This window comes from Phoxinus phoxinus (genome assembly GCF_949152265.1).
Source record: "Phoxinus phoxinus genome assembly, chromosome: 4".
NCBI classification, from domain to species: domain Eukaryota; kingdom Metazoa; phylum Chordata; class Actinopteri; order Cypriniformes; family Leuciscidae; genus Phoxinus; species Phoxinus phoxinus.
In genome coordinates this window covers 1,802,096-1,825,859 of record NC_136879.1, presented here as the reverse complement: position 1 = coordinate 1,825,859, position 23,764 = coordinate 1,802,096, and the positions used below count along the sequence as shown (strand labels likewise).

Below are 23,764 nucleotides of genomic sequence, written 5' to 3'. Positions count from 1 at the left end.
ATTACTTACAAAGCACTAAATGGTTTTTAAAAATTTAGCTCCGCAGTACTTGAGCGAGCTCTTAACGCATTATAGTCCTTCACGTCTACTGCGATCTCAAAACTCCGGCCAGTTAATAATACCTAGAATGTCAAAATCGACTGCTGGCGGTAGATCCTTTTTCCTATTTAGCACCAAAACTCTGGAACAGTCTTCCTACCATTGTCCGGGAAGCAGACACACTCTGTCAGTTCAAAGCTAGATTAAAGACGCATCTCTTTGACCTAGCATTCACATAACACATTATAGACTTCTATAACTCAATGTTAGGCTGCATAGATTAGGTCAGCCGGGACCGGGAACACTTCCCTTAAATCCTGATGTACTCGTTACATCATAAGAAGAATGGCATCTACGCTAATTTTAGTGTCTTTGTTTATCCCGAGGTTTCGCCTGGACCCGATGACAACGCAGTGCTGAAGTGTCCACTAGCCTCTCCCTATGGAGGATCCCTTTATCATTCTACAGATAAAGCATTGTTGAAAATTTGCGTATCTACCCCGTAGTGATAAAATAAAATTCTGTATCAAATTTATAGGCAGGACAAGTAGTTTAAGGCTTGGTTTGTAGAGAATTACAAACATGCGCACATATATTCAAACACACATAACTATAGAATTAATTCTTGATGCGCACGTGAGCGACATCAGCGTTTCTCACTAGTGGTGTCAACAATAATCGATTCGGCGATGCATCGCAATGCGGGATATGCACGATTTAGCATCGATGCGGCAAAGTGCCATAATTCTTCACGTGAGCGCCATCAGTGTTTCTCACAGGTTGGCGTGTAAAGTCTGTGTAGAGAGAACGGTGTCGCCTTAGCGGCCCCTAATTTAATAACAAATTATCCTTTCGACGGAAGTGAATCAATCAAAACTTTAACTTTAGCTGGAAAGTAACATTATTCAAGAACCGCTATAAAGCCAAAACCATCTGGGTAACACTTTATTTTACGGTGCCCGTGATACAGAGTAATTACATAATTAAGTACTTAGTAGTATATGTTGTAATAACATGTAACTACATGTACTTAACATGTAATTAAGTTATGGAACAGCCTGTACTTACACATTGTAATTACACACATGTAATAGGCAGCTACAAGCCGGGTCAGTTACATATGTGTTACCGACTTGGTACAATGTAATTATATAAGAAAGTACTTAGTACTACACAATGTAACAAAAAGTATTTAAATATGTTACTAAGGTGTGAAAAAGCCTGCAGGGGGTAACATTGGCTGTTACGCCTATGTAATGGTCAAAGTCTGTTACACAGCTGTTAGTGTAACCGAGAGATCCAGATCTGTACTTTAGTTCGAATTAACTCACTAGTTCACAGCATAAATACATGTAGTAGCTTCCTAATTACATTGCAATTACATAATATTACACACTTTTGTGGCGGAAGGCCTCCGCAGACTGAAGTAACCTGAAAGACAGAATGACAAGACTTTACTCATGCAAGTCATTTGTCACAGTGAATCAATGTCGAATTAATGGGTGCCAATGCTGTATTGATAGATTTGGAGACTTACCGACAAGATAGTCTGTCCTTTTAGCATATTGGGAAACCCACCACTTATCGTATAGCGCTCTGTCTCCAGGAAAGCCAGAGTCACTGCGCTGCCTCTTATATGGAGGCTGGCCCTGCAGTGAGACAGGGAACACCTCCAAAAACTGGCAGAAAGACCGCCGCGATCTGGTTTCAGCAACTGCTGCTGTCCCCTCGTCCGAACAAGTCCTGTATAAGTGAGGAATACAATATTTATATTAATATAATGCACAAATAGTTTGTGTTATGTCCTTGATAAATTAAGAGACATACCCAGCCATAGAGGATAGGAGCTCGGCTGCCTCCACCAAGTCCTCATCCAGAACCGCACCGGCGCTACGGCCCAAATATAAATTGATTGCCTCCTGTCTATGGATGGGAACCGAGAACCGATTCTTCTTCAGAACCGGTGCCCAGTGAATCAATTCCTTGGAACCGTTAGCATGCCTGCGTATCGGTTCCGCTCGTTGCAAATGTGTCATGACGTCACACACGCGCTGCGTTGTTTTGATTCAGAACGCGGCAAACATGGCAGAGGCAGAAGTTCGACGCAGAAGTATAATGAGGCCTTTAACGGGCCGCCACGTTGCTTTCCGACCAGCCATCGCGTGCTGTCTCACACACATTCACTCGCACACATACATACGCACTCACTCACTCTCATGCGCGCGCGCGCGCGCACACACACACACACACACACACACTCACACACACACACACACACACACACACACACACACTTGCGCACACACACTCTCTCGCACTCACTCACACAAACGCACACATGCTCACTCACACACACACTCACTCACTAGCGCTCACTCACTAGCGCACACACACACTCTCTCGCGCTCACTCACTCACACACACAAACGCACATGCTCACTCACACACACACGCGCGCGCACATACACACACACTCACTCACTAGCGCTCACGCACACACTCTCGCTCACTCACTAGCGCACACACACACTCTCTCGCGCTCACTCACTCGCACACATGCTCACACACACACACTCACTTTGAGAAGTAGCTCACCTATACTTTTAGGTTTGTTCTGAGGTTGCTACACATAATTTGTGTATATGTGCTCTGTGCTGTGTCTTCTGATCAGATATTAAAGCGAGTTAATACAAACAAACAAACAAATTTGTACTTATTCCCTCAACCAATGAGAATCGATAAGAGAATCGATAAGGAATCGGATCAATAAGCAATATCGATAATGGAATCGGAATCGTTAAATCCTTATCAATTCCCATCCCTAGCAGTGACTCTGGCTTTTCTGGAGACAGAGCGCTATACGATAAGTGGCGGGCTTCCCAATATGCTCCAAGGGCAGACTATCTTGTCAGTAAGTCTCCAAATCTATCAATACAGCAATGTCACCCATTAATTCGACATTGATTCACTGTGACAAATGACTCGCATGAGTAAAGTCTTGTCTTTCTGTCTTTCAGGTTACTTCAGTCTGCGGAGGCCTTCGGCCGCAAAAGTGGCAAGGCTAATTGGTCAGGAGGGGTGGACGACCAATTGCCCAAAAGCAGAGGAGGTCGTGAGCATGTGGAAGCCGGCCTCCAAGCAGAAGGTCGAAACCGACCCATATGTGCATCACTGTGTAGCTGAACAGGCTGGACAGGTCTTGCCATCAAAGATTTTGGTCCTCCCAAAGGTTTCAGTTATTTTCAAGACAAGCAAATACAAAAATGTAAATTGTACCTTTTAACAGCCATTAACTGCACCAAGAACTATAATTAAATCCTGAAACATTGGTCTACATGCAAAGTATATTCAGTAATTCAAAATGTAATGTTAGAATAGAACTTGTCAGCCGTGCGCACGTCATGGCACATGAACTTGGCCAACTTTTCTCGGTCTTCAGACGCGTGCGTGAACTTGGCCTACAAACACAGAGGAAAAGAAGGGAAAACAAAGGAAAATTGATAAGATAAAGATGAGTGATAACCAAAAATATGTGCTCATGTGAGAAGACACTTACGTGGCTGGCGATTTGCGTTCTTATGTCAGTGAAGGTCGGGCATCCAGGGAGGGCCATCTCCTTCCACGCCTCTTGGAAATACCCATTCAAATTTTTACACGGGTTGGGCTGGGACGTAAAAAAAAATAATTTGGCTTCCTCCCCGCCCGGTAGTCTGTCCTTCATGGCCAGAAACCGATTTGCCCAGGCATATTCATGGTCGTGAAGTGCAATCTGTGCTGGCCCAAATGCTCGATTTGTCTTGTGGCTGCATACCTGATCACACACACACACACACACACACACACACACACACACACACACACACACACACACACACACACACACACACACAAAAAGACAGTTAAGAACAGAACAGATAAATACAAGTCCCCAAAACATTTCTGCATATAAATGACAAACACTCACGTTTATGACATGCGCCTTGTCGTTGTGGGAATACCGTGCCCCCTGCACCTCCTGGATAGTCATGTTTGTCAGGACACCTCCCCTGTGGCCGTAGAGGGACGCCAGGAAGGCCGAAAAGTGCCCATAGAAGCGCCACAGGTTTTTGTAAGAGGGGTCCCTCTCCAAACTCTCTAAAAACAACAACAACAACAACAACGAGTAAAATCTCAGCAATTAAATGACAAATAAATGTTTACAGTTAACTCCTTGAGAGTACAAGTTGAAATGTTTGAATAAAAAAAACTTACCCAGAAGTTCAGGGATGGCTTTTGATGCCAGCTCCTGGCACTTCAGGAGGGTCGCCTTGGACAAAACTCTGTCCCCCTTCCAAACCTTCACCGCCACCTGATGGATGGCCACGCCCCTGCCCATTCTCTTCAGGACCCAGCGCATCTCCCGGCGCAGCCCGATGAGGACAGTCCTACACAGGCGGCAGGAGGTTGGAGGCGTTTCAGCAATGTAGTCCATAAACTGGGCCACATTCTGGGCATAGTGCTTCAGTTGTCTCCTTCATGTGCGACTGCCTAAGAGAAGAGATCCATCTGCACACAGACCAAAAAAAACAACAACAACAACATCAGAAATCAGGAAACACTCAATTCAAAGTACCATCACATACGCAAACTGTCTTGAAGTGCACAGATCGGCTGATCATGTACAGAATTAGGTTTGCAGCAAAAACACAAAATTCAAAAAAGAATCCCATAAGAAATATATTTGACAGCATCACATCACAGCTGTTAACCCTTTGAGGTACGCACCATGAAAAAAGCCAAGGAAAAATGATTTCTTTGCATTTTTTATTCAATTATGATAACAATAACAACAATCAAAAATAATTTTTTTATTGGACCCTACAGTATTTTAGATACAGTCCTCTACCAAACGGTTGAGACGTCTGTTCATAATAAAAGAACAACATTCAGAACAAGTAATTTTAAGTGCAATTTCTTGACCAATAAAAAATCTGATGGCTGCTATTGATGGCTCCAAACACATCAAGTGTGTGTGTGTGTGTGTGTGTGTGTGTGTGTGTGTTTTGATTAGAATTTTTTCGGGAGAAAAAGAAAACCTCCACTTAGCTTTACAGACCTGTTGTGCAACTGCACTAATGATTTTGGTCAGGGGTGCAACAGCAGCGGTGCAACAGCAGCTGTGCAACAGCAGCGGTGCAACAGCACTTATTTTGCCTTTGACCATTCATTTCTGATGGTATGCTGCAAAGCATTCCTGTTTTGCATTCATACACAGGAATACATGACATTTCTGGCATTTCCATCTCGACACTCCCTTTGGACAGAGGTTGCATCGCCCACGCTTGTTAGAGTGTAGTGGCAAATGTCCGCAGTTGTCATATTGTACATCTGGTTGTGGGTGGGAGGGTCTTGGGGTATTGGACTTTTTGTTTGACGACATCTGTGGTGGAGAGGATGATGAAGGTCGGCCAACTTTGGATGCTGGCTTGTTCACTTGAGCCAAAGTGTGTGCGACTGCCAGACGGACCTTTTTGAGAGGTAGCATTGCTTCTTTCAGGAGTCTGCAGTCCCGCTTGTAGACAAGCCAGGCATTTGAGATGCAGAGGTCTAGGATATATCCAAACAGGGGAAGGTACCATCGCCTGGATTTTTGCCGGGGTCTTATACATGTGTACCAGCATGTCAGACAGATCAATGCCTCCCATATGCTGATTGTAGGCAGGGATGAGTGATGGGCACGGGACAGCGACCTTTGCTTTGGCCTCTTTGCTCCACCGTTTGACAGAGGAAAGAGGTGTGATCCCACAGGCACTGCTAAGAAGGCTCACACATTTATTATCGAACTATTTTACTGCGAGCAGCCCTTCAGCAGACATGAAGTCAAAAGCTCCACGTCCTTCCTTCATCAGCTCTTTGTCCGTCTTTAAGGTTGCTCCACCCATGCGGTTTGGTCGGACAGTGCCAATGCACCTGATGCCCAGGTTCTCTTTCAGGTTCTGGACCAAGTCGAAACTGGTGAAGAAGTTGTCACAGAAGACGACTGAAAGTCTTGGCAGTGTGATGGTTTTGCAGAGTGTTGTCACAAGTTTGGCCCCTAGAAGCAGTGCCTCCTCCTGCTCAGTTAGGGCAACGTTGAAGAATGTGGACGCCCCCTGATAGAGCAGAAAGTCATGAATGATGCCAGATGAGCTGGCCCGGCAGAACAATTTAAAGCCCCACTTGTCTGGCTTGTTGGCAATATACTGGCGGAGAGAGCCAGCCCTTGTGCCTTTATACGCCACCATGACCTCATCCACACTGTGCTGGTAAGTGGATGAGATAAGAAGACACTGCTGACGAAGCATGTCAAAAAGGGGCCGGATTTTGTAGAACCTGTCTGGACTGCCATTGCACTGCTGATGATCATTAAAATGAAGGTACCGGCGTAACAGCTTGAATCTTCTCCTTGGCATAATATCGGCTATCACACTGAATCGTGACTCAATGCACCAGTAGTCATCGATGGCTGGGAAACTGAAAACACCCATGAAGAGAAGCATTGCCAGGAATTTTTCAATCTCTTCAGAACTGGTGCTGATTGGATCTCCCAGCTCCTGGGCAGTGTAGAGATTGGTTTGCTCAGAGATATGTGTAATCATCTCATCTGTGAACAGCATTTTAAAATACTGAAAGGGTGTCTTTACAGCATCAGGGAGGTTAAAACTTGAATCTGGAACCTGGAATGTCTCAATGTCTTCATGCCTCCACAATCTTCTTCTGGCTTCTTTTCCATCTGGGGGTGATGGTTCAGGTGTGTCCTGTAGCTCTGCCAAAGAAACAGTTTTCAGGGAGTTTTTCCCCATTCTCCTCTTCTTTTTGGACGGTGGTTTAGAGGATGAACTTGTTGAGGCAACCTCCTCCTCATCCATTGAATCAAAAGAAGTGTCCCCACTCTCTTCTGCTGGTGTGGGCAGATAATCTGGATCATCTACGGGGTCATCATCACTAAGATCCGCATCTGAGTCCTCAGGATTTTCTGGCACAAGGGCCAGAAAAGTGCGTGGTCTTGAACCGTAAAATGATTTGGCGTCCATCTATCACGTCTAAAACAATTTGTATTACAAACCATGTACTCTTACAATGCTAGTCATATAGTAATACACACACATAGTCAATTTTAAATTATGAATTTAATAGTAACACCATAATTGGTATTAATTCTTCAAATTTATTCTTGATATTTACCATATACAGTAGGGCTGCACGATATTGGGAAAAAATTTAATTAGAGTAAATTATTTTTGTTTGTAACTTTAGGCTATGGTTTGAATTGTTAACATTAGTTAATGTATCTAATAACTAACATGAACTTACCATGAGCAATACTTTTGTTACTGTATTTATTAATCTTTGTTTATCTTAGTTTATAAAAATACAGCTGTTCATTGTTTGGTAATGTTACTTCACAGTGCATTAACTATGTTAACAAATACTGTACAACTTTTGATTTCAATAGGCAATAACCTAAATGTTGGAATTAACAATGTTGTAGAAGTGCAGTTTACTAATAGTAAATGTTAACTAATGTAGTTAAATAATTGAATAAATAGAACAGTATTGTAAAGTGTTACAAATTTTTTGTATACACCAATTCAGACGTCTCGTGAGTTCAGTGTTGGACAGATCAGTTGTTTAAACCATTCATTCAATTGAATCGGTTCAAATGAATCATTAGTTCGCGAATCGGACGTGTAGTCTGGTCTACGGCACGCGTTATAATTATCTCAGCAGTTTAGGATATCGCACAAGATTTGTCAACACAGAAAACATTTCATCACTGGATAGTTTTTTGAAATGGTGAAAAAATGATATTGATCAAATATTTTTCATCAAATATGCAATTTAATAATATTAAATTAATAATTTTAACAACACTAACCCTTTTTTTCATTGTAAATAGCTAATTGTACCAACATTAGCTAATTTTACCAACATTAGCTAATTTTACCAACATTAGCTAGCTTATCTACCATAAAATGACAACTCAACCGTTTGGTAGAGCATATTTTGAAAAAATTATTTGACCCTTATAAGACTTAATTTTGTTTAATTAAGTTACATAATTCTGTTTAACAACTCCTCTGAAACTATAATATGTCAACAAAATAGTATTACCTTTAAAAGTCCCGCCGATATGCGTCATCAAAGGATGAGTAAATTAGCGCTGTGTCATGTGCTGTTTGAAGGAACACTGAAAAGGCACGCTGCTCACAGACACAGTGCCATCTAGTGGATTTTTTTAGCATTGCACAACTACACCAAATGATAGAGATGGCTCATTCAGGTTGAGTTAAGCTTGATGCATTTTTCATTTAAATATAGTGACTTAAAGTGTGGTCTACCAAATGGTTGAGTAGTACCTTAAAGGGTTAAAAGCGCAACATTATCCTTACAGCTTCAGGACCACGGACAGCGCAGTTCAGAGTCCAAAGCAAAAACACCAAATTCAAAACATAATTTGACTATAACTTAAAGGAAGTTACAGTGCAATTACTTCAAAATTTACTAGGGTTGAGAAGGTACAATTTCAAGTAATCCACTGTTATTACATGCAAAATTACTTTAAATTATCAGCACGCACCTGCTAGTATAACTTTAAGTAAATCAATGCAACTACATGCACCTTACTTCAAAATTTATTAGGGTTGTGAAGGTACAATTTTAAGTAATCCACTGTTATTACATGCAAAATGACTCAAAGTTATACTAGCGGGTGCGTGCTGATAATTTAAAGTAAATCAATGCAACTACATGCACCTTACTTCAAAATTGACTAGGGTTGTGAAGGTACAATTTCAAGTAATCCACAACAATTACATATTCTCTTACTCTAAATGATATGTTCACGCCCGAACTGAAAATCCACTGTTATTACATGCAAAATTTCAAAACACCAAAAACACCAAATTCAAAACTGCATCACATCACAGCTGTTAAAAGCGCAACATTAGCCTTACACCTTCGGGACCACAGACAGCTCTATTTTACTATTTGAACAAGCTTCAGAACACAAGAAGAACAAGACTTACTTATGTATCCTTGACGTCTCGTTCAAAAAGCACAGGCTGGCGAGGTTTTTCTTCCCTTCTGACATATAGCCAAGAAATTTCTTGATTCTATACATCTTCCCGCTCACATTTTCCCTCATCTTGTAAGAAGGATCCGGGCCTTCTTGGTGGCTCCTATATTCTTCCAGCAGCGAATCTGTACACAAAGAATGAGGAAAATAAAGAGACTGTCAGCACAGTCACAGCCTTTCATAAAACATTTAACACACACACACATATTTAATCGAGATTAATCGCATCCAAAATAAAAGTTTGTGTTTACATAATATATGTGTGTGTACTGTGTATAATTATTTTGTATATATAAATACACACACATGCATGTATATATTTAAGATTTATACATCATTTATATTATTAATATTATTATTTTTTTTTTGCTTTTCCTTTTTTACAAAACATTTATTAAAACAAATTTTTACAACCGTGCAAATGTTATACTCACTCAGGACCACCACGTGATCGGGGTAGTGAGGTGGACTTGAGGTTTGAGGCATCTCGCTGCTGGATGTCTGGGGGACGGAGGATGGCCGGGTGTCAGAGGGCGGCTGGGTGTCGGAGGGCGGCTGGGTGTCGGAGGGCGGCTGGGTGTCAGAGGGCGGCTGGGTGTCGGAGGGCGGCCGGGTGTCGGAGGGCTCCTCGCGGCTGGAGGGTGCAGTGGGCTCGTCAGGGTCCCCACTCTCTTCATCTGGCCCAAGGGAGGAGAAGAGTTTTTTTGTCACCTGCTGGACTCTGGCTGAACCCCTTGCTGAAGACCTCCTTTTTAGCACCCGGTACCGCCGGGTAACAGTTTTGAGGGCACCTGACAGGGTGTCGATTTGCTGATTTAAATCGCTGATCTGTGCCCTCATCTTTGCTACTCGGCGGTTACAAGAAGCATTATCGCAGTCCTTGTCCTCCTCATCCTCCTCAAACTGGCACAACGTCTTCCTCCATCAAGGGGTATTCAGCAGATAGCAGGTCGAGGGTGGAGACCATTGGCACCTCTGGCTGAGACGCCCTCAGCGCACTCAAGATCTCCAGCACTCTTACCCGCTTGCTGGACTTCACGTATTCGTCCTTGGCTGCCTCGGATATTTCACAGTGCAGCTTCATGTGACGGTCCAGGCGAGAAGTGTCCTTTCCACAGCCAGGAACCGGACAGCGTCCTTGGCGGATGTTGACCCTTCCGGACTCCAAAGAGAGGAGCAATTTCCTCTCTTCTACATTTCTTACATTATGGAACATTTTTAAGTGTTGGCCTAGTCGTCCAAACAAACGGCAACACAACGGACACAATTCTACAGGCATGGCTGATAAAATCAGAATAAGAAGATTGCTGGATTCAGGATACCCGTACTGCTGATGCTGAAGGTTCAGGGATCTATAGAGTTGTGTCATGTAAAAACTCTGAACAGAGGACTTGTCTCATGAGTTCCCTCCCACTGAAGGCATAATTTGAATATAACTTAAAGGAAGTTACAGTGCAATTACTTCAAAATTGACTAGGGTTGGGAAGGTAAAATTTCAAGTAATCCACTGTTATTACATGCAAAATTACTTAAAGTTATACTAGCAGGTGCGTGCTGATAATTTAAAGTAAATCAATGCAACTACATGCACCTTACTCCAAAACTGACTAGGGTTGTGCTTTGGAGCTTAGGCTATGTTGCCCTAGTCAACAACATAGGAGACAAATTTTATAATCAAAGCCATTTATTAAAATTGAAAGAAACATTTGGTGCAAAAGTTTACAAAAATAGAATTAAAAAATTAAATGCAAAGTGCTAATAAACAAAAAAAACACACACACACATTTAAATATATAAATATATAAGAAAAATATATAAAACTTATAAGACATATGTTTAAAATAGTTATAATTATTATATTTATAATAGTATATATATATGTATATATAATAATTATTATATATATTAGCCATTTATTATAATTCTAGTAAACTCTCAAAGTCCAAAGTGGCCAAATCTTCAGGATATGAGTCTACCGGATCTGTGTCTGTAAAAACAAACCATCATCTGTTAACATTCCATTCAGATAATACAATAGAGACTAAATACTAATGTTATGACAAATGAACACCTACCCTGCAGCAGAAAAGACCCATCCTGCAAGTTGGCTGGACAGCCATCTCCTTCTGGGACAAAGTTGTCAGGCAGGGCTGGCAATTCACCTGTTAAATTATTATTTTTTAAAGTCTCATTCTGTACAATAAAGTCATTTTCAAATAAGATTGCAGATTGGTCACTTACTTAGCAATTGAAAAAAATTTGCTGAGCTGACGTCACCGGCGCCTCTGCTCGCGGCCGCCATTATGGAATGCGCACGTTGGTTTTCTGCTGATTTCTCTGCCAAAACTCAGCCAAAAATTCTGAAACTTATATCGTTATTTTCCAACAAGCCCTGTGGCATTCGAATTCGTTGAGGTTTTTTGTCGAGATAGGTTTTTCACTCTTCAAAGATAGCCCAGGCTATAGCTAGATATAGCCTAGGTCTATATTATTTTTCCAAAAACAAATAATAGTTTTCAAAAGGGTCCCGCACACATGAAAACTCCCCCAGATTACTGCCACAAAGAAGACATGATAGTTACCTTGACTGGTCCCAGGCATTCTGATAGTGAGCGCTCGTGGATGAAGAGCTCCACCCCCTCTATCGTGACTGACGGAAGCGACGTTCTGCAAGAGCCGCACAGCATCTGAACTACGTTTTACAAGGGTAAGCAAATATACTTGTGTTTGAATAAGTACTAAAAACTATGTCTATAAAGGATCATATTTTATTTATTCGATGTCTGACTGAGATATGTGGGGCGCACATTTGCTGAGATAGAGACGTCACCGGCGCCTCTGCTCGCGGCCGCCATTATGGAACGCGCAAGTTGGTTTTCTGCTGATTTCTCTGCCAAAACTCAGCCAAAAATTCTGAAACTTATATCGTTATTTTCACCTGTTAAATTATTATTTTTTAAAGTCTCATGCTGTACAATAAAGTCATTTTCAAATAAGATTGCAGATTGGTCACTTACTTAGCAATCGAAAAAAATCATCATCCAGCTGGGAAGATGGCACTTCTGCTGCAGCATTTAACCCTCCCATGATGTCTAGGGTGCTGGCCATGGGGATTTCGGGGTCGGTTTCCCTCAGCCTGTTCAGCTGCTCCAGAGTCACCTTCCACTTCAGCTCTTTTATAATTTCAGCAGCCATAGGAGCCTAAAAAAACAGTTAAGTGTAAAAAAACAACAACCACGCTGTAACAACACAGTGAAGAAATGTTTAAAGAGGTTTACATTACACAACTTTTTGAATATCTTTCTTAAAACAATAAACAAGCTTATTTGGATAGAGGAACAGTTGAGAGGCTAATTACCGTTAGATGTTGGTGTCCCTTGCTTATATGCAGTTGAATGAATGCATAGTTTTTTGAGCAAACAGGACAGCTCAAATTTCTTAATTTGACCCGTCCTCTGGCCTATCGTATTAAAATCTGACGCTCCTCCAGATTAATAATCTTGTGTGCAGACCTCAAATGATGCCTTAAATGAGCAACATTTGAGGGGCACAGGGGGCATTCCATCACCATCTATGAATGTGTAAATTTAAGTTATTTCATTTAAAAAGAATCATGATGGCAGCTGTACTCAATTTTACAGTATTGTCATTCAGACAAACTCACAGACACTCAACAACTCATATGGCTCTTCAACATCATCCCACCACAATGATGGAGGCCGTCTATACCAACTCTACGCCTGTATGGGCTACGAGAAAATTTGCCAAAGCTATTCAACATCACCCAGAGACAAAATGATGTCAGCTGTACTCATTTTTACAGTATTGTGTCAATGAGGCAAACTCTCGTGACGCGTTTCGAACTTTCCCAAGGTTCAAATAAAGATTATTCAACTTATCACTGACTGGTTTTTTTTTATGTTATTTTTTTTTATAAATTAACATTTCTAACAATTATTTTATATATCATTTTGGTCTTTTTAATTTTTTAAAATATATATTTCTAACACAACCAGTAGATTTATCATCACTGTTCATTATAGCATATCTGCGAAAACATGTCTGAGCCATAGGCTGCCTGGGGAACATGAACAGATTTATATTGTCAAATTTATTTTTCTAGGTTTTAGGAGCGATTTAAAGCTAGAGTAGGTAATGTTGGAGAGCTAGCCAGATTTGAAAGTGGCACCTCTTCTAAGCTCCGCCCCCTCCTGTCAGTGCTCCGTCCAAAGCTACGCCCCCCCCCACAAACATGAACGCGCATCCACATTTGGAGTCAGCTGCATGTACCTACCAGTGATGCGCGAGTTGATCCAAAATGAGCGGGTGCCTGCGGTTACCCGCGATTACGAGTCCAAAAATATTTTTAATGATATTCGGGTCGCGGTCGGTCGGGTCGTTTACCTTTGTAATTTATAAAGTACTAGACACAATGTTCTATGAAATACATAGGTCTACACTTTATTGGCTGAATGCGCGAGGATGACGCACGAGCAGTCTGCAGATGAAAGTGGGAAATCCTTATTTACCTTTTGAATGTTGAGCGCGTTATTAATTTTTGAATAAAAGCTGACGCGGGACAAAATGCCCGATTTCCTAACGCGTTGAACTGAGCAATGCCATTGTGCCATTTTAATAGGCTACTTCTAAACGCATATAGCTCAGTAATGTCAGTTTTATGTAGCCTATTTGCTGAGAGGGGGCGGGGTTTTTGTTGGGAAAGTCCGGGGAGAGACGCACACGTCGATTAGACTGGATAAACACATGCAGCATCTTAATTGTTAAGAAAATTAAACGAAATAAATGAATAAATCAAGCCTTTATTACAAAACACTAGGCTATATCATACAGCATTCAGAAAAATGCGCACCCCTAGTTCCTCCGTCTAAGCGGGCGGGTTAGTTAAAACGTCGGTCGGGTGCGGGTTGTTTATACATTGACCCGCGCATCACTGCTGTGCACGCAGTGGTGCTCGGGCACGAGACATGAAGGCATCTGATTGGTTCTTTACATTCGCACCGAATGGCAGTGATTGGTCAGAGTTTTTACTGTCCTACAGCTGCTACAGAGGTCAGATTTGTTTCATTCCTTTTTCTGAACACATAATGTATTGACTACTATCAGAATGGAAGGACCATTTCACCCAGTATAAAAAAAAATGTTTCTGAACAGGATTACCAACCCTACCTTTAATTCTGAGACAGTAACGTCACCGGCGCCTCTGCTCGCGGCCGCCTTTACCCAGATAGCAGACCGATGTCGATTCAACGTTGATTTTTAGTTGTAAAGGTTAGTATCAATCATCAATCAAATTTCAACGTTGAATCAACAGTTACGTTCAATCAGAACGTTATTACACCGAAAATAAAACATCGATTCAACATTGAAATGCGGTTGAATGGTGTGTCTGACGTTGATTCAACGTTAATTCGATGAGCAAAACGATGTTGTTTCAATGTCACGAGAAACGTTGTTTCCACATTGATTCGATGTCAGTTTGCTATCTGGGTATGGAACGCGCAAGTTGTTTTTCTGCTGATTTCTCTGCCAAAACTCAGCCAAAAATTCTGAAACTTATATAGTTATTTTCAGTTGGAATAGACGCTTCCAACAAGCCCTGTGGCATTAGAATCCGTTGAGTTTTCGTTGATATAGGTTTTTCACAAATTTGCTGAGATGACGTCACCGGCGCCTCTGCTCGCGGCCGCCATTATGGAACGCGCACGTTGGTTTTCTGCTGATTTCTCTGCCAAAACTTCTGAAACTTATATAGTTATTTTCAGTTGGAATAGACGCTTCCAACAAGCCCTGTGGCATTAGAATCCGTTGAGTTTTCGTCGAGATAGGTTTTTCACAAATTTGCTGAGCTGACGTCACCGGCGCCTCTGCTCGCGGCCGCCATTATGGAACGCGCAGTTTTCGTTGAGATGCGTTTTTCACTCTTCAAATCTTAAGGCTATTTTCATTTGTTTGTTCAAAACCAAATAGCCTAATAGTTTTTTCTTAGACAAATTCGTCTAATTTCAGGGTATCCAAATAAAAAGAACTGAGGATGAAGATGACTGAATATCTTTTTTTCCATAAATGAACATTTATAATAAATATTTGATATATCATTGTGGCCTTTTTCAAATAACTTATTTCCAACACGTAAAACAAGTGGATGTTTTACTTGTTTGTTTAGCCCATTAGGACTAAAGCAGCACCGAAACCCTGCTGTATATATATATATATATTATTATTATGGTTGTTATTAATAGTGAATTAATCTAAAGCTTTTGAGACTAGGCTACTATTTTGTGTTTTGAATTTTTCATGAAGATGTGAACATTTCTTCCTTTGATGTTGGCTTACTTAATAATCTTATAATATATGTATTTTAATGGTGGTGGTTCCCTTTTTCAGTTTCAACACATGCCCCTCAAAAGGTCTGTGACCGTGCAGAAAAGTGCTATAATGGACAGGTAAGTGTTTATATTTTTTCATTTTGGATTTGTAAAGTGTATTCTGTCTACTATAATATCGTGCAAAGTTTTTTTCTTTCAGTAAATCAATTTAAAAGATTTAACTTCTATATTACATAACGTCATTACATGCGAGATATTTCAATGCTTTATTTGTTTTGATTATTATAGCTCATTGATTATGAAAAATGCAAATATGTTGTTCACATAATAATATATTAATATGTTTGAATTTACTGAAATAAATTAACTTTTGCACGATATTGTTTATATATATCCATCTATCTATCTATCTATTTAATTTAATCTATTTAATTTGTGTATCGTTCTTTCAGATGATTGTTTAATTTTTTTTATATATTATATCATGTGTTTTTGTTTTCCATTTCTTTTGAAAGCATCAAAATCCATTGCCTGCAGTGCCACGAGCCGCAGGAGGACACCGCCTTACATCTGGCCACTGTATGCCTCCGTGACAGCACAGATGCTGAAAGGGCAGCCGAGGTCCAGAGAGCAGAGGCTTCTGCCAGAGACTGGATCCGCAATGCAAGGGTTTGGGACTTCCGGGATGTCTGCACGCTGTTGCCTGACAGAGGTAGTCAGATGGCGATGGTGAAGGAGCTTATTCGTCTGGGTTTTTTGGTCAGTAACCAGCCTCACATGGACCCCGGCAGAGAAGCTCCTTCTTCATCGCCCACATCCTCCTCTGCTGACATCATCCCATCTCATGGCAAAAAGTAAGTGCATTATAGTTTGCAGGCATTGTTTTCAGTGCGACTTTGTCATCTCAGAATAAAGGTTTTAATAACACTGTTATTATTCACATAATCTTAATGGTGGTGTCTTAAGTATCTTGTCTGTTTTGTCCCGTTTAATCCAAACAGACGGTCTATTGGGTCTGCTTCTAAACATCAGACAGTCATGTTTAAAGCAAAGGCAGACGTGGAACGGATACAACGGGACATCCAGGTGGGCCGTAAAATCACCAATGCTGACATGACCTTATACAGGTACTATTGTGAGGCGGTCCTTGTCTACAGGCACATGCAGCTACCCGGAGCTGTGGAATACTTTACTGTAAGTTCATCAAATGTAATGAGTTTATACTTGTGACATCTAATATTTTCTCACGTATGCATTAGTACATTCACTCACTCGCACTCACTCACACATACTCACTCACTCACGCACTCACTCACTCATTTATAATCACAGCTTTTCAATGTTTTGAAGGATGCGGAGTGGGTCGGCCGTGTCATCCATGGCAGTAGGGTGATACTGCGGACAACGAGGAAAACCTTGGTTGGTATGAGGGTTGCCCTGAGCCAGGCTGAGGAAGCTGTAAGTTTCATTGCGACACAAAGAGTAGTTTGCTCACCACTAATGTTTTAAATGTAATTACTTTTTTTTCCATAGATATTACACCAGTACTACCAGACCATCAGGCCTCACATTTTCAATCAAGAGAAAGGCTGCAACCGTTTCTTTCTGACCTGTTCTGGTGATGCGGTCCACAGTGTCTCCAAGGACATGAACATCCTCCACTCAATGTACACACCTACACAGATACATGTGCACATGTCTGAATGTATGCACTCAGTTACATCTTGTCAGTCACAGTCATTTCACGATTAACATTTCCTTTACATTTTTATTTCAACAGGTATAAACTGGCCACATCAAAAAGCCAGGACGTGCGGAGGGCGGTTGTGGTGGACGCCAAACTGTTGTCGGCATACCAACAGGAGGAAATCCATTTATATTTGGGCCATAGCACCCGTGCGGTCCTTGATGAGGACTTGGTGGAGGCAGCCGAGCTCATATCCTCTATGGCTGGGTATGTCTCTTAATTTATCAAGGATATAACACAAACACTATTTGTACATTATATTACTCTAAATATTGTATTCCCCACTTATGCAGGACTTGTTCGGACGAGGGGACAGCAGCAGTTGCTGAAACCAGCACGCGCCGTTCCTTTAACTAGTTTTTGGAGGTGTTCCCTGTCTCACTGCAGGGCCAGCCTCCATCTAAGAGGAAGCGCAGTGACTCTGGCTTTTCTGGAGACAGGGCCTTTTATGATAAGTGGCGGGCTTCCCAATATGCTCTAAGGGCAGACTATCTTGTCAGTAAGTCTCCAAATCTATCAATACAGCAATGTCACCCATTAATTTGACATTGATTCACTGTGACAAATGACTCGCATGAGTAAAGTCTTGTCATTCTGTCTTTCAGGTTACTTCAGTCTGCGGAGGCCTTCGGCCACAAAAGTGGCAAGGCTAATTGGTCAGGAGGGGTGGACGACCAATTGCCCAAAAGCAGAGGAGGTCGTGAGCATGTGGAAGCCGGCCTCCAAGCAGAAAGTCGAAACCGACCCATATGTGCATCACTGTGTAGCTGAACAGGCTTGGACAGGTCTTGCCATCAAAGATTTTGGTCCTCCCAAAGGTTTCGGTAAGAAAACCTTTCAGTTATTTTCAAGACAAGCAAATACAAAAATGTAAATTGTACCTTTTAACAGCCATTAACTGCACCAAGAACTAGAATTATGAAACGTTGGTCTACATGCAAAGTATATTCAGTAATTCAAAATGTAATGTTTTCCTAATTACAGGAGTGGTTGCCACCAGAAACTTTGCCAGTGGTGACATTGTCTGTGATTACCACGGCAATGTCATCACAGCATCTGAGGGGAGATCGATGATGGAGGATCTAAATGGAGAGGCAGGGTACCTTTTTTTTTTTTTTATCTGGGGAGAAAGGCTTGTGTGTGGATGCCCAGACCTTTCCCTGCAGCTGTCACCAGGGCCGGATTAACCATTAGGGCAACTGGGCAATTGCCCAGGGGCCCAGGACATCTAAGGGGCCCTGGGCACCGTCAAATATTATGTCAAATATTATGATTAAAATGTCTCCACGATCTGCTTTTGAAGAAATATCGTAGGATCGCGCATTCTATCAGTTTGCAGTTCTGGCGCCTCCGTCTCAACATACTGTACATCGCGACGTATATTCACCTGAAATGCAGAGGAACGGGACACTGTAGTTCATAAAAATGAATTATTTGCATGTGCTTTAAAGCCTTGCCGGTTAAACATGTCATTCGCTGCTGATGTGCTGTTCTAACGGGCGCTTTTCTGAGCGCAATAACGTTACACCCGCCGGCGCGCACATGCACTAAAAGCCTGTCTAACAGCGCCCGTTACTGAACTAAGTTATCTTTCGATTCTTATTGCTCTAATACTGTCAAATACACACAAGGCTTATGTAGCAGGCATAGCTGCCTAGTTAGTGCTGAATGGCAATCACCTAATTAGATCCAGGTGCGCTATAGGTGCGTGTTTGTATAAGGGATCTTCATGCGTTTGTTAGAGCGTGTTGACTACTGCAAACTTGGACGCTGACTCTCTGAGCTCGTCCCGCGTTGGGACCTTTGAGCTGAGCCGTACAGCAGCGGGGTATGTTACTATGGACAAATAAATATTTAATTTGGGGTGAGCTGTTGGCTATACGCGCTCTGTTTGTTATTTAGTATGCATCCCAGGCTGTGTTTATCCGCCGTGGTGTGATGTTGGAAGGGCTGATTTGCCGATGATCAGCTGAAAAGACCAAGAGCTGGTAATATGTCTGCGTGATACGGACAGCTGACTGGGACCGTGACCTGGCTTCCCCTTCCTTTTTGGTTTTTCCTTTTCGGAATAGGCCTACTCTCCGTGTTGCTCATTGCCGCAACGTCCCGTCTCGCCTCATTTGCGCCAGCGGACAAATCCCCACGTTCAGTGAACTTGACGTCGGGAGATTGTGAGACCCGAGTATTCGTCCGTGTGGCCGTTTCGCCACTCCCGCACTGTTTCAACTGGAAGACCGTGCGTTCGTATGGTACCTTGATTGTTGTGTGAATGAACTCATAAGTTGATGCGAGTTAGTTGAGTGTTTGTTTATCGTTGGAAGTGACTGTGTGTGTGTTAGTTGTGTATTGAGTATGTTTATCGGTGGAAGTGACTGTGTTTGTGTGTGTGCGCGTGAGAAAGAAGAGTTAGTGTTTGTGTGATGTTAATGGATCATGAGCTTAGATGTTGGTGAATGTGTAATGTGATTGCATCTGTTATTTTGTTTCTTTTGCAGTTTTTTGGAGATCAACTTTATATTTTTCTCTTTTGATTTGTATTTTTGTTTATTGATTTGAGACGATTTGATGACTTATAGAAGAAGAATACTTTAAGTAACTTACTTAGAAGAAAAGGTTCTATAGGCGCTTCGTATTTGGAACCCCTAAAAGGTTCTACACTCTTAGAAAAAAAGGGTTCATTGGGGTTCTATATATAACCATAGGGTTCTTTACTCAACTCCAAAGAACCTTTTATGCTAAAAAGGTTCTATAATGACAAGAAATAACCATTTCTTGGGTTCTGTATAGAACCTTTTAGGGGTTCCAAATACGAAGCGCCTATAGAACCTTAAAATAACCTTTTCTTCTAAGAGTATGTTAACTTGGACTGGCTATGAGGGAGCGCTGACCACTCTAAGTCCAAGTTAATGGTTACCCCTGTTCACTGAGTGATTTGATTCTACATTTTCTGTCACCTGAATGCACGTGTGTGTGGTGAAGTGAGTACATTAGTGTACGTTTGAAGTGTGTAGTGAAGTGGAATTGAGTAGGTTTTGTTATCTCTCCCTGCCATCTGACCTGTTATCTTGATTGTCTTAACCAATTGTCTTATTGGTTTGTTTATTAGGGCCAAAGCCTTGAAAAGGCGAAGGCCCTATTGTTTTCCTCCGGATTATTCTTCTCTATTATTATTATATTACTACCTTTTGGGCACTTTTGGGGGCCTTAACGTGCTCAAAAACTCTTGAAACTTTGCACAAATGTCAGAACCCGCGGCCATTAGAGCCGGACTGAAGCTGGTACCCGGGCGTGGCAGGGGGGCTCGACAGCGCCCCCTGGAACGCGGTCCGAAAACTTGGTCCATAAATCAAACACGCTTGCGTGGAATAATATGAAACTTGGTACACTTATAGATCTCATCGGTTCATATATCCTTCGTGCTCTGACTTTTTACCCCAGCCCAACAGGAAGTCGGCTATTTGGCGTAGTTTAAAAAACACATGCAATGGAATTTAAAATACTCCTCCTAGAGAATTCAACCAATCACCACGAAACTCGGTCAGCATGAAGTCAAGACATGGAGGATGATAAATTGCGAGGGGATTTTTGATATCTCGAACGGTTTGGCCGTGGCGAGGAAACGAATTTATGGCGAATATTGGAAACAGGAAGTGTGTTATAACATCCTCATACATTAACTGATCTTGATGAAACTTCAGCAGTGTGTTCACTGTAAGAGGCCGATCACATGGATGTGACTATTGTGAGTCAAAGTTATAGCGCCACCAACTGGCAGCAGGAAGTGTGTCACTTTCAAAATGCTTTGAATTCACCCTCTTATTTTTACCCAATTTGCTTCAAACTTCATCTGTATAATGTAAACACACGGCAGATGTAGACCTGTGAAAGGATTATTGATATCTTAAATACTGTTGCCATGGCAACGCATCAAACTTTAATATTCTTTTTTAAAGTTTTTGAGACTCTTAGCATACTTGAAATTGCATGAAACTCGACAGACACTTTACATTTATTGCCTAGTACACTTGTGCAAAGTTTCAGAAACGGGCGTGGTAAGGGGCTCAGTAGCGCCACCTTTAGTCAAAAATGGGGTATTAGTTTTACCTACAGTAACAAAAATCGGTATCTATATTTATCTCCCCGAGCCGGACAACTTTCTAATTGACAGTCATTAGCTCCGACCAACAGGAAGTCAGATATTTTGGTTTGAATGTGATTTGATGGGAATTTTGCCAGTCTCTCTCAGTGTCTGTGTGTGTGTGTGAGGAGGGGGGCTTTATTTTAACCCTTTCTCTGCTGTGTGGGACTTCTCTGGCACTTTTGAGGGCCTTAACATGCTCGAAAACTCTTGAAATTTTGCACACAGGTCAGAACCCGCGGCCATCAGGGCCAGACTGAAGCTGGTACCCGGGCGTGGCATGGGGGCTCGACAGCGCCCCCTGGAATGGGATTCGAACACTTGTCCATATATCAAACACGCTTGCATGAATAAGTATGAAACTCGGTACACATTTAGATATCATCGGGCCGAAAAACTTTCGTGCTCTAAGTTTTACGCCAGTCCAACAGGAAGTCGGCTATTATGGGCTGTATGAAAATGCATGCCCCTGGAATTTGATATACTCCTCCAAGAAAAATTATCCTATCGCCACCAAACTCAGTCAGCATGAAGTAAAGACATTGAGGACGCTAAATTGCGGACGGATTTTTGATATCTTGAACGGTTTGGCCGTGGCGAGGAAACGAAGTTATGGCGAGAAAAGAAAAACACAATGTTTTATAACGTCTTCATACATTTATTGAGCTTGATGAAACTTCAGCAGTGTGTTTGTTGTAAGAGGGCGATCACATGGATGTGACTATTGTGAGTCAAAGTTATAGCGCCACCAACTGGCAGCAGGAAGTGTGTTACTTTCAAGATACTTTTGACTAAAGTGGGGGGGGGGGGGGGGTATTTTTACCTACAGTCACAAAACTCGATCTGTATATTGTGCTTATCGATCCGGACAACTTTCTCATTTACAGTCATTAGCTCCGACCAACAGGAAGTCAGATATTTTGGTTTGAATGTGGTTTTGTCTCTCTCTGTGTGTGTCTCTGTGTTTGTCTCTCTCTGTGTGTGGGGAGGGAGGGAGGGCACACACACAGACAGCCCCCCCTTTTCTGTGTGTGTTTGGAGGGGAGCAGAAAGACTCACACTGATACAAGCTCTAAAGCAGACTTCTTCTCGACAGTCAAAGCAGGGTTACGTTATTGCCCGTCGTGCACAGGAACCCGAAAGGCAACGGGATGGCGGCTTTTTATATATATATATATATATATATATATATATATATATATATATATATTTAGGGCCCAAGCCTTGAAAAGGCGAAGGCCCTATTGTTTTCCATGGGATTATTAGGGCCCAAGCCTTGAAAAGGCGAAGGCCCTATTGTTTTCCTTCGGATTATTATTATTATTATTATTATTATTATTATTATTATTATTATTATTTTTCTTACGACTATTCGGGCACTTTTGGGTCTCTTAACGTGCTCAAAAACTCTTGAAACTTTGCACACTGGTCAGAACCCGCGGCCATTAGAGCCGGACTGAAGCTGGTACCCGGGCGTGGCAGGGGGGCTCGACAGCGCCCCCTGGAACGCGGTCCGAAAACTTGGTCCATAAATCAAACACGCTTGCGTGTAATAATATGAAACTCGGTACACTTACAGATCTCATCGGGTCATATATCCTTCATGCTCTGACTTTTTACCCCAGCCCAACAGGAAGTCGGCTATTTGGCGTAGTTTAAAAAACACATGCAATGGAATTTAAAATACTCCTCCTAGACGATTCAAACAATCACCACGAAACTTGGTGTGCATGAAGTCAAGACATGGAGGATGAAAAATTGCCAGGGGATTTTTGATATCTCGAACGGTTTGGCCGTGGCGAGGAAACGAATTTATGGCGAATATTGGAAACAGGAAGTGTGTTATAACATCCTCATACATTAATTGATCTGGATGAAACTTCAGCAGTGTGTTCGCTGTAAGAGGCCGATCACATGGATGTGACTATTGTGAGTCAAAGTTATAGCGCCACCAACTGGCAGCAGGAAGTGTGTCACTTTCAAAATGCTTTAAAATCACCCTCTTATTTTTACCCGATTTGCTTCAAACTTTATGTGTATAATGTAAACACACGGCAGATGTAGACCTGTGAAAGGATTATTGATATCTTAAATACTGTTGCCATGGCAACGCTTTAAACTTTAATATTCTTTTTTAAAGTTTTTGAGACTCTTAGCATGCTTGAAATTGCATGAAACTCGACAGACACTTTACATTTATTGCCAGTACACTTGTGCAAAGTTTCAGAAACGGGCGTGGTAAGGGGCTCAGTAGCGCCACCTTTAGTCAAAAATGGGGTATTAGTTTTACCTACAGTAACAAAAATCGGTATTTATATTTATCTCCCCGAGCCGGACAACTTTCTAATTTACAGTCATTAGCTCCGACCAACAGGAAGTCAGATATTTTGGTTTGA

At 41.8% G+C, this 23,764-nt stretch overlaps 1 protein-coding gene and 1 long non-coding RNA gene across 3 annotated transcripts; one reads left to right on the top strand and one right to left on the bottom strand.

Annotated features, from left to right (window-relative positions):
- Positions 1 to 3,382: 3,382 nt before the first annotated feature.
- On the bottom strand, positions 3,383 to 4,173 carry LOC306996630. The gene is made up of 3 exons (XR_013797134.1): positions 4,004 to 4,173; positions 3,596 to 3,850; positions 3,383 to 3,497 (listed from the first exon to the last, which is right to left on the bottom strand). It is a non-coding gene; the product is annotated as an uncharacterized lncRNA (long non-coding RNA).
- A 7,534-nt stretch (positions 4,174 to 11,707) lies between these two features.
- On the top strand, positions 11,708 to 19,783 carry LOC306996629 (uncharacterized protein). Of its 2 annotated transcripts, XR_013797133.1 has the most exons (9): positions 11,708 to 11,843; positions 12,233 to 12,348; positions 15,542 to 15,600; positions 15,999 to 16,677; positions 16,834 to 16,941; positions 17,017 to 17,437; positions 17,524 to 17,729; positions 17,836 to 18,054; positions 18,215 to 19,783. XR_013797133.1 is itself a non-coding variant. In XM_079609351.1 (4 exons), exons 3-4 carry the CDS (start codon positions 15,551 to 15,553, stop codon positions 16,339 to 16,341), a joined length of 393 nt encoding a protein of 130 aa, XP_079465477.1. In that variant the 5' UTR covers positions 11,708 to 11,843; positions 12,233 to 12,348; positions 15,542 to 15,550; the 3' UTR covers positions 16,342 to 16,757. The 2 variants fall into 2 exon arrangements, 1 of the variants encoding a protein (XP_079465477.1); XM_079609351.1 differs by lacking the exons at positions 16,834 to 16,941; positions 17,017 to 17,437; positions 17,524 to 17,729; positions 17,836 to 18,054; positions 18,215 to 19,783 and having other exon boundaries at positions 15,999 to 16,757.
- The last annotated feature ends 3,981 nt before the right edge of the window (positions 19,784 to 23,764 follow it).

Excerpts from the sequence above, each read along its gene's own strand:
- LOC306996629 (XM_079609351.1), top strand. The coding sequence starts at position 15,551 with ATGCCCCTCAAAAGGTCTGTGACCGTGCAGAAAAGTGCTATAATGGAC. Across the intron at positions 15,601-15,998 it reads AAAAGTGCTATAATGGACAG|CATCAAAATCCATTGCCTGC; the intron begins GTAAGTGTTTAT and ends TTCTTTTGAAAG.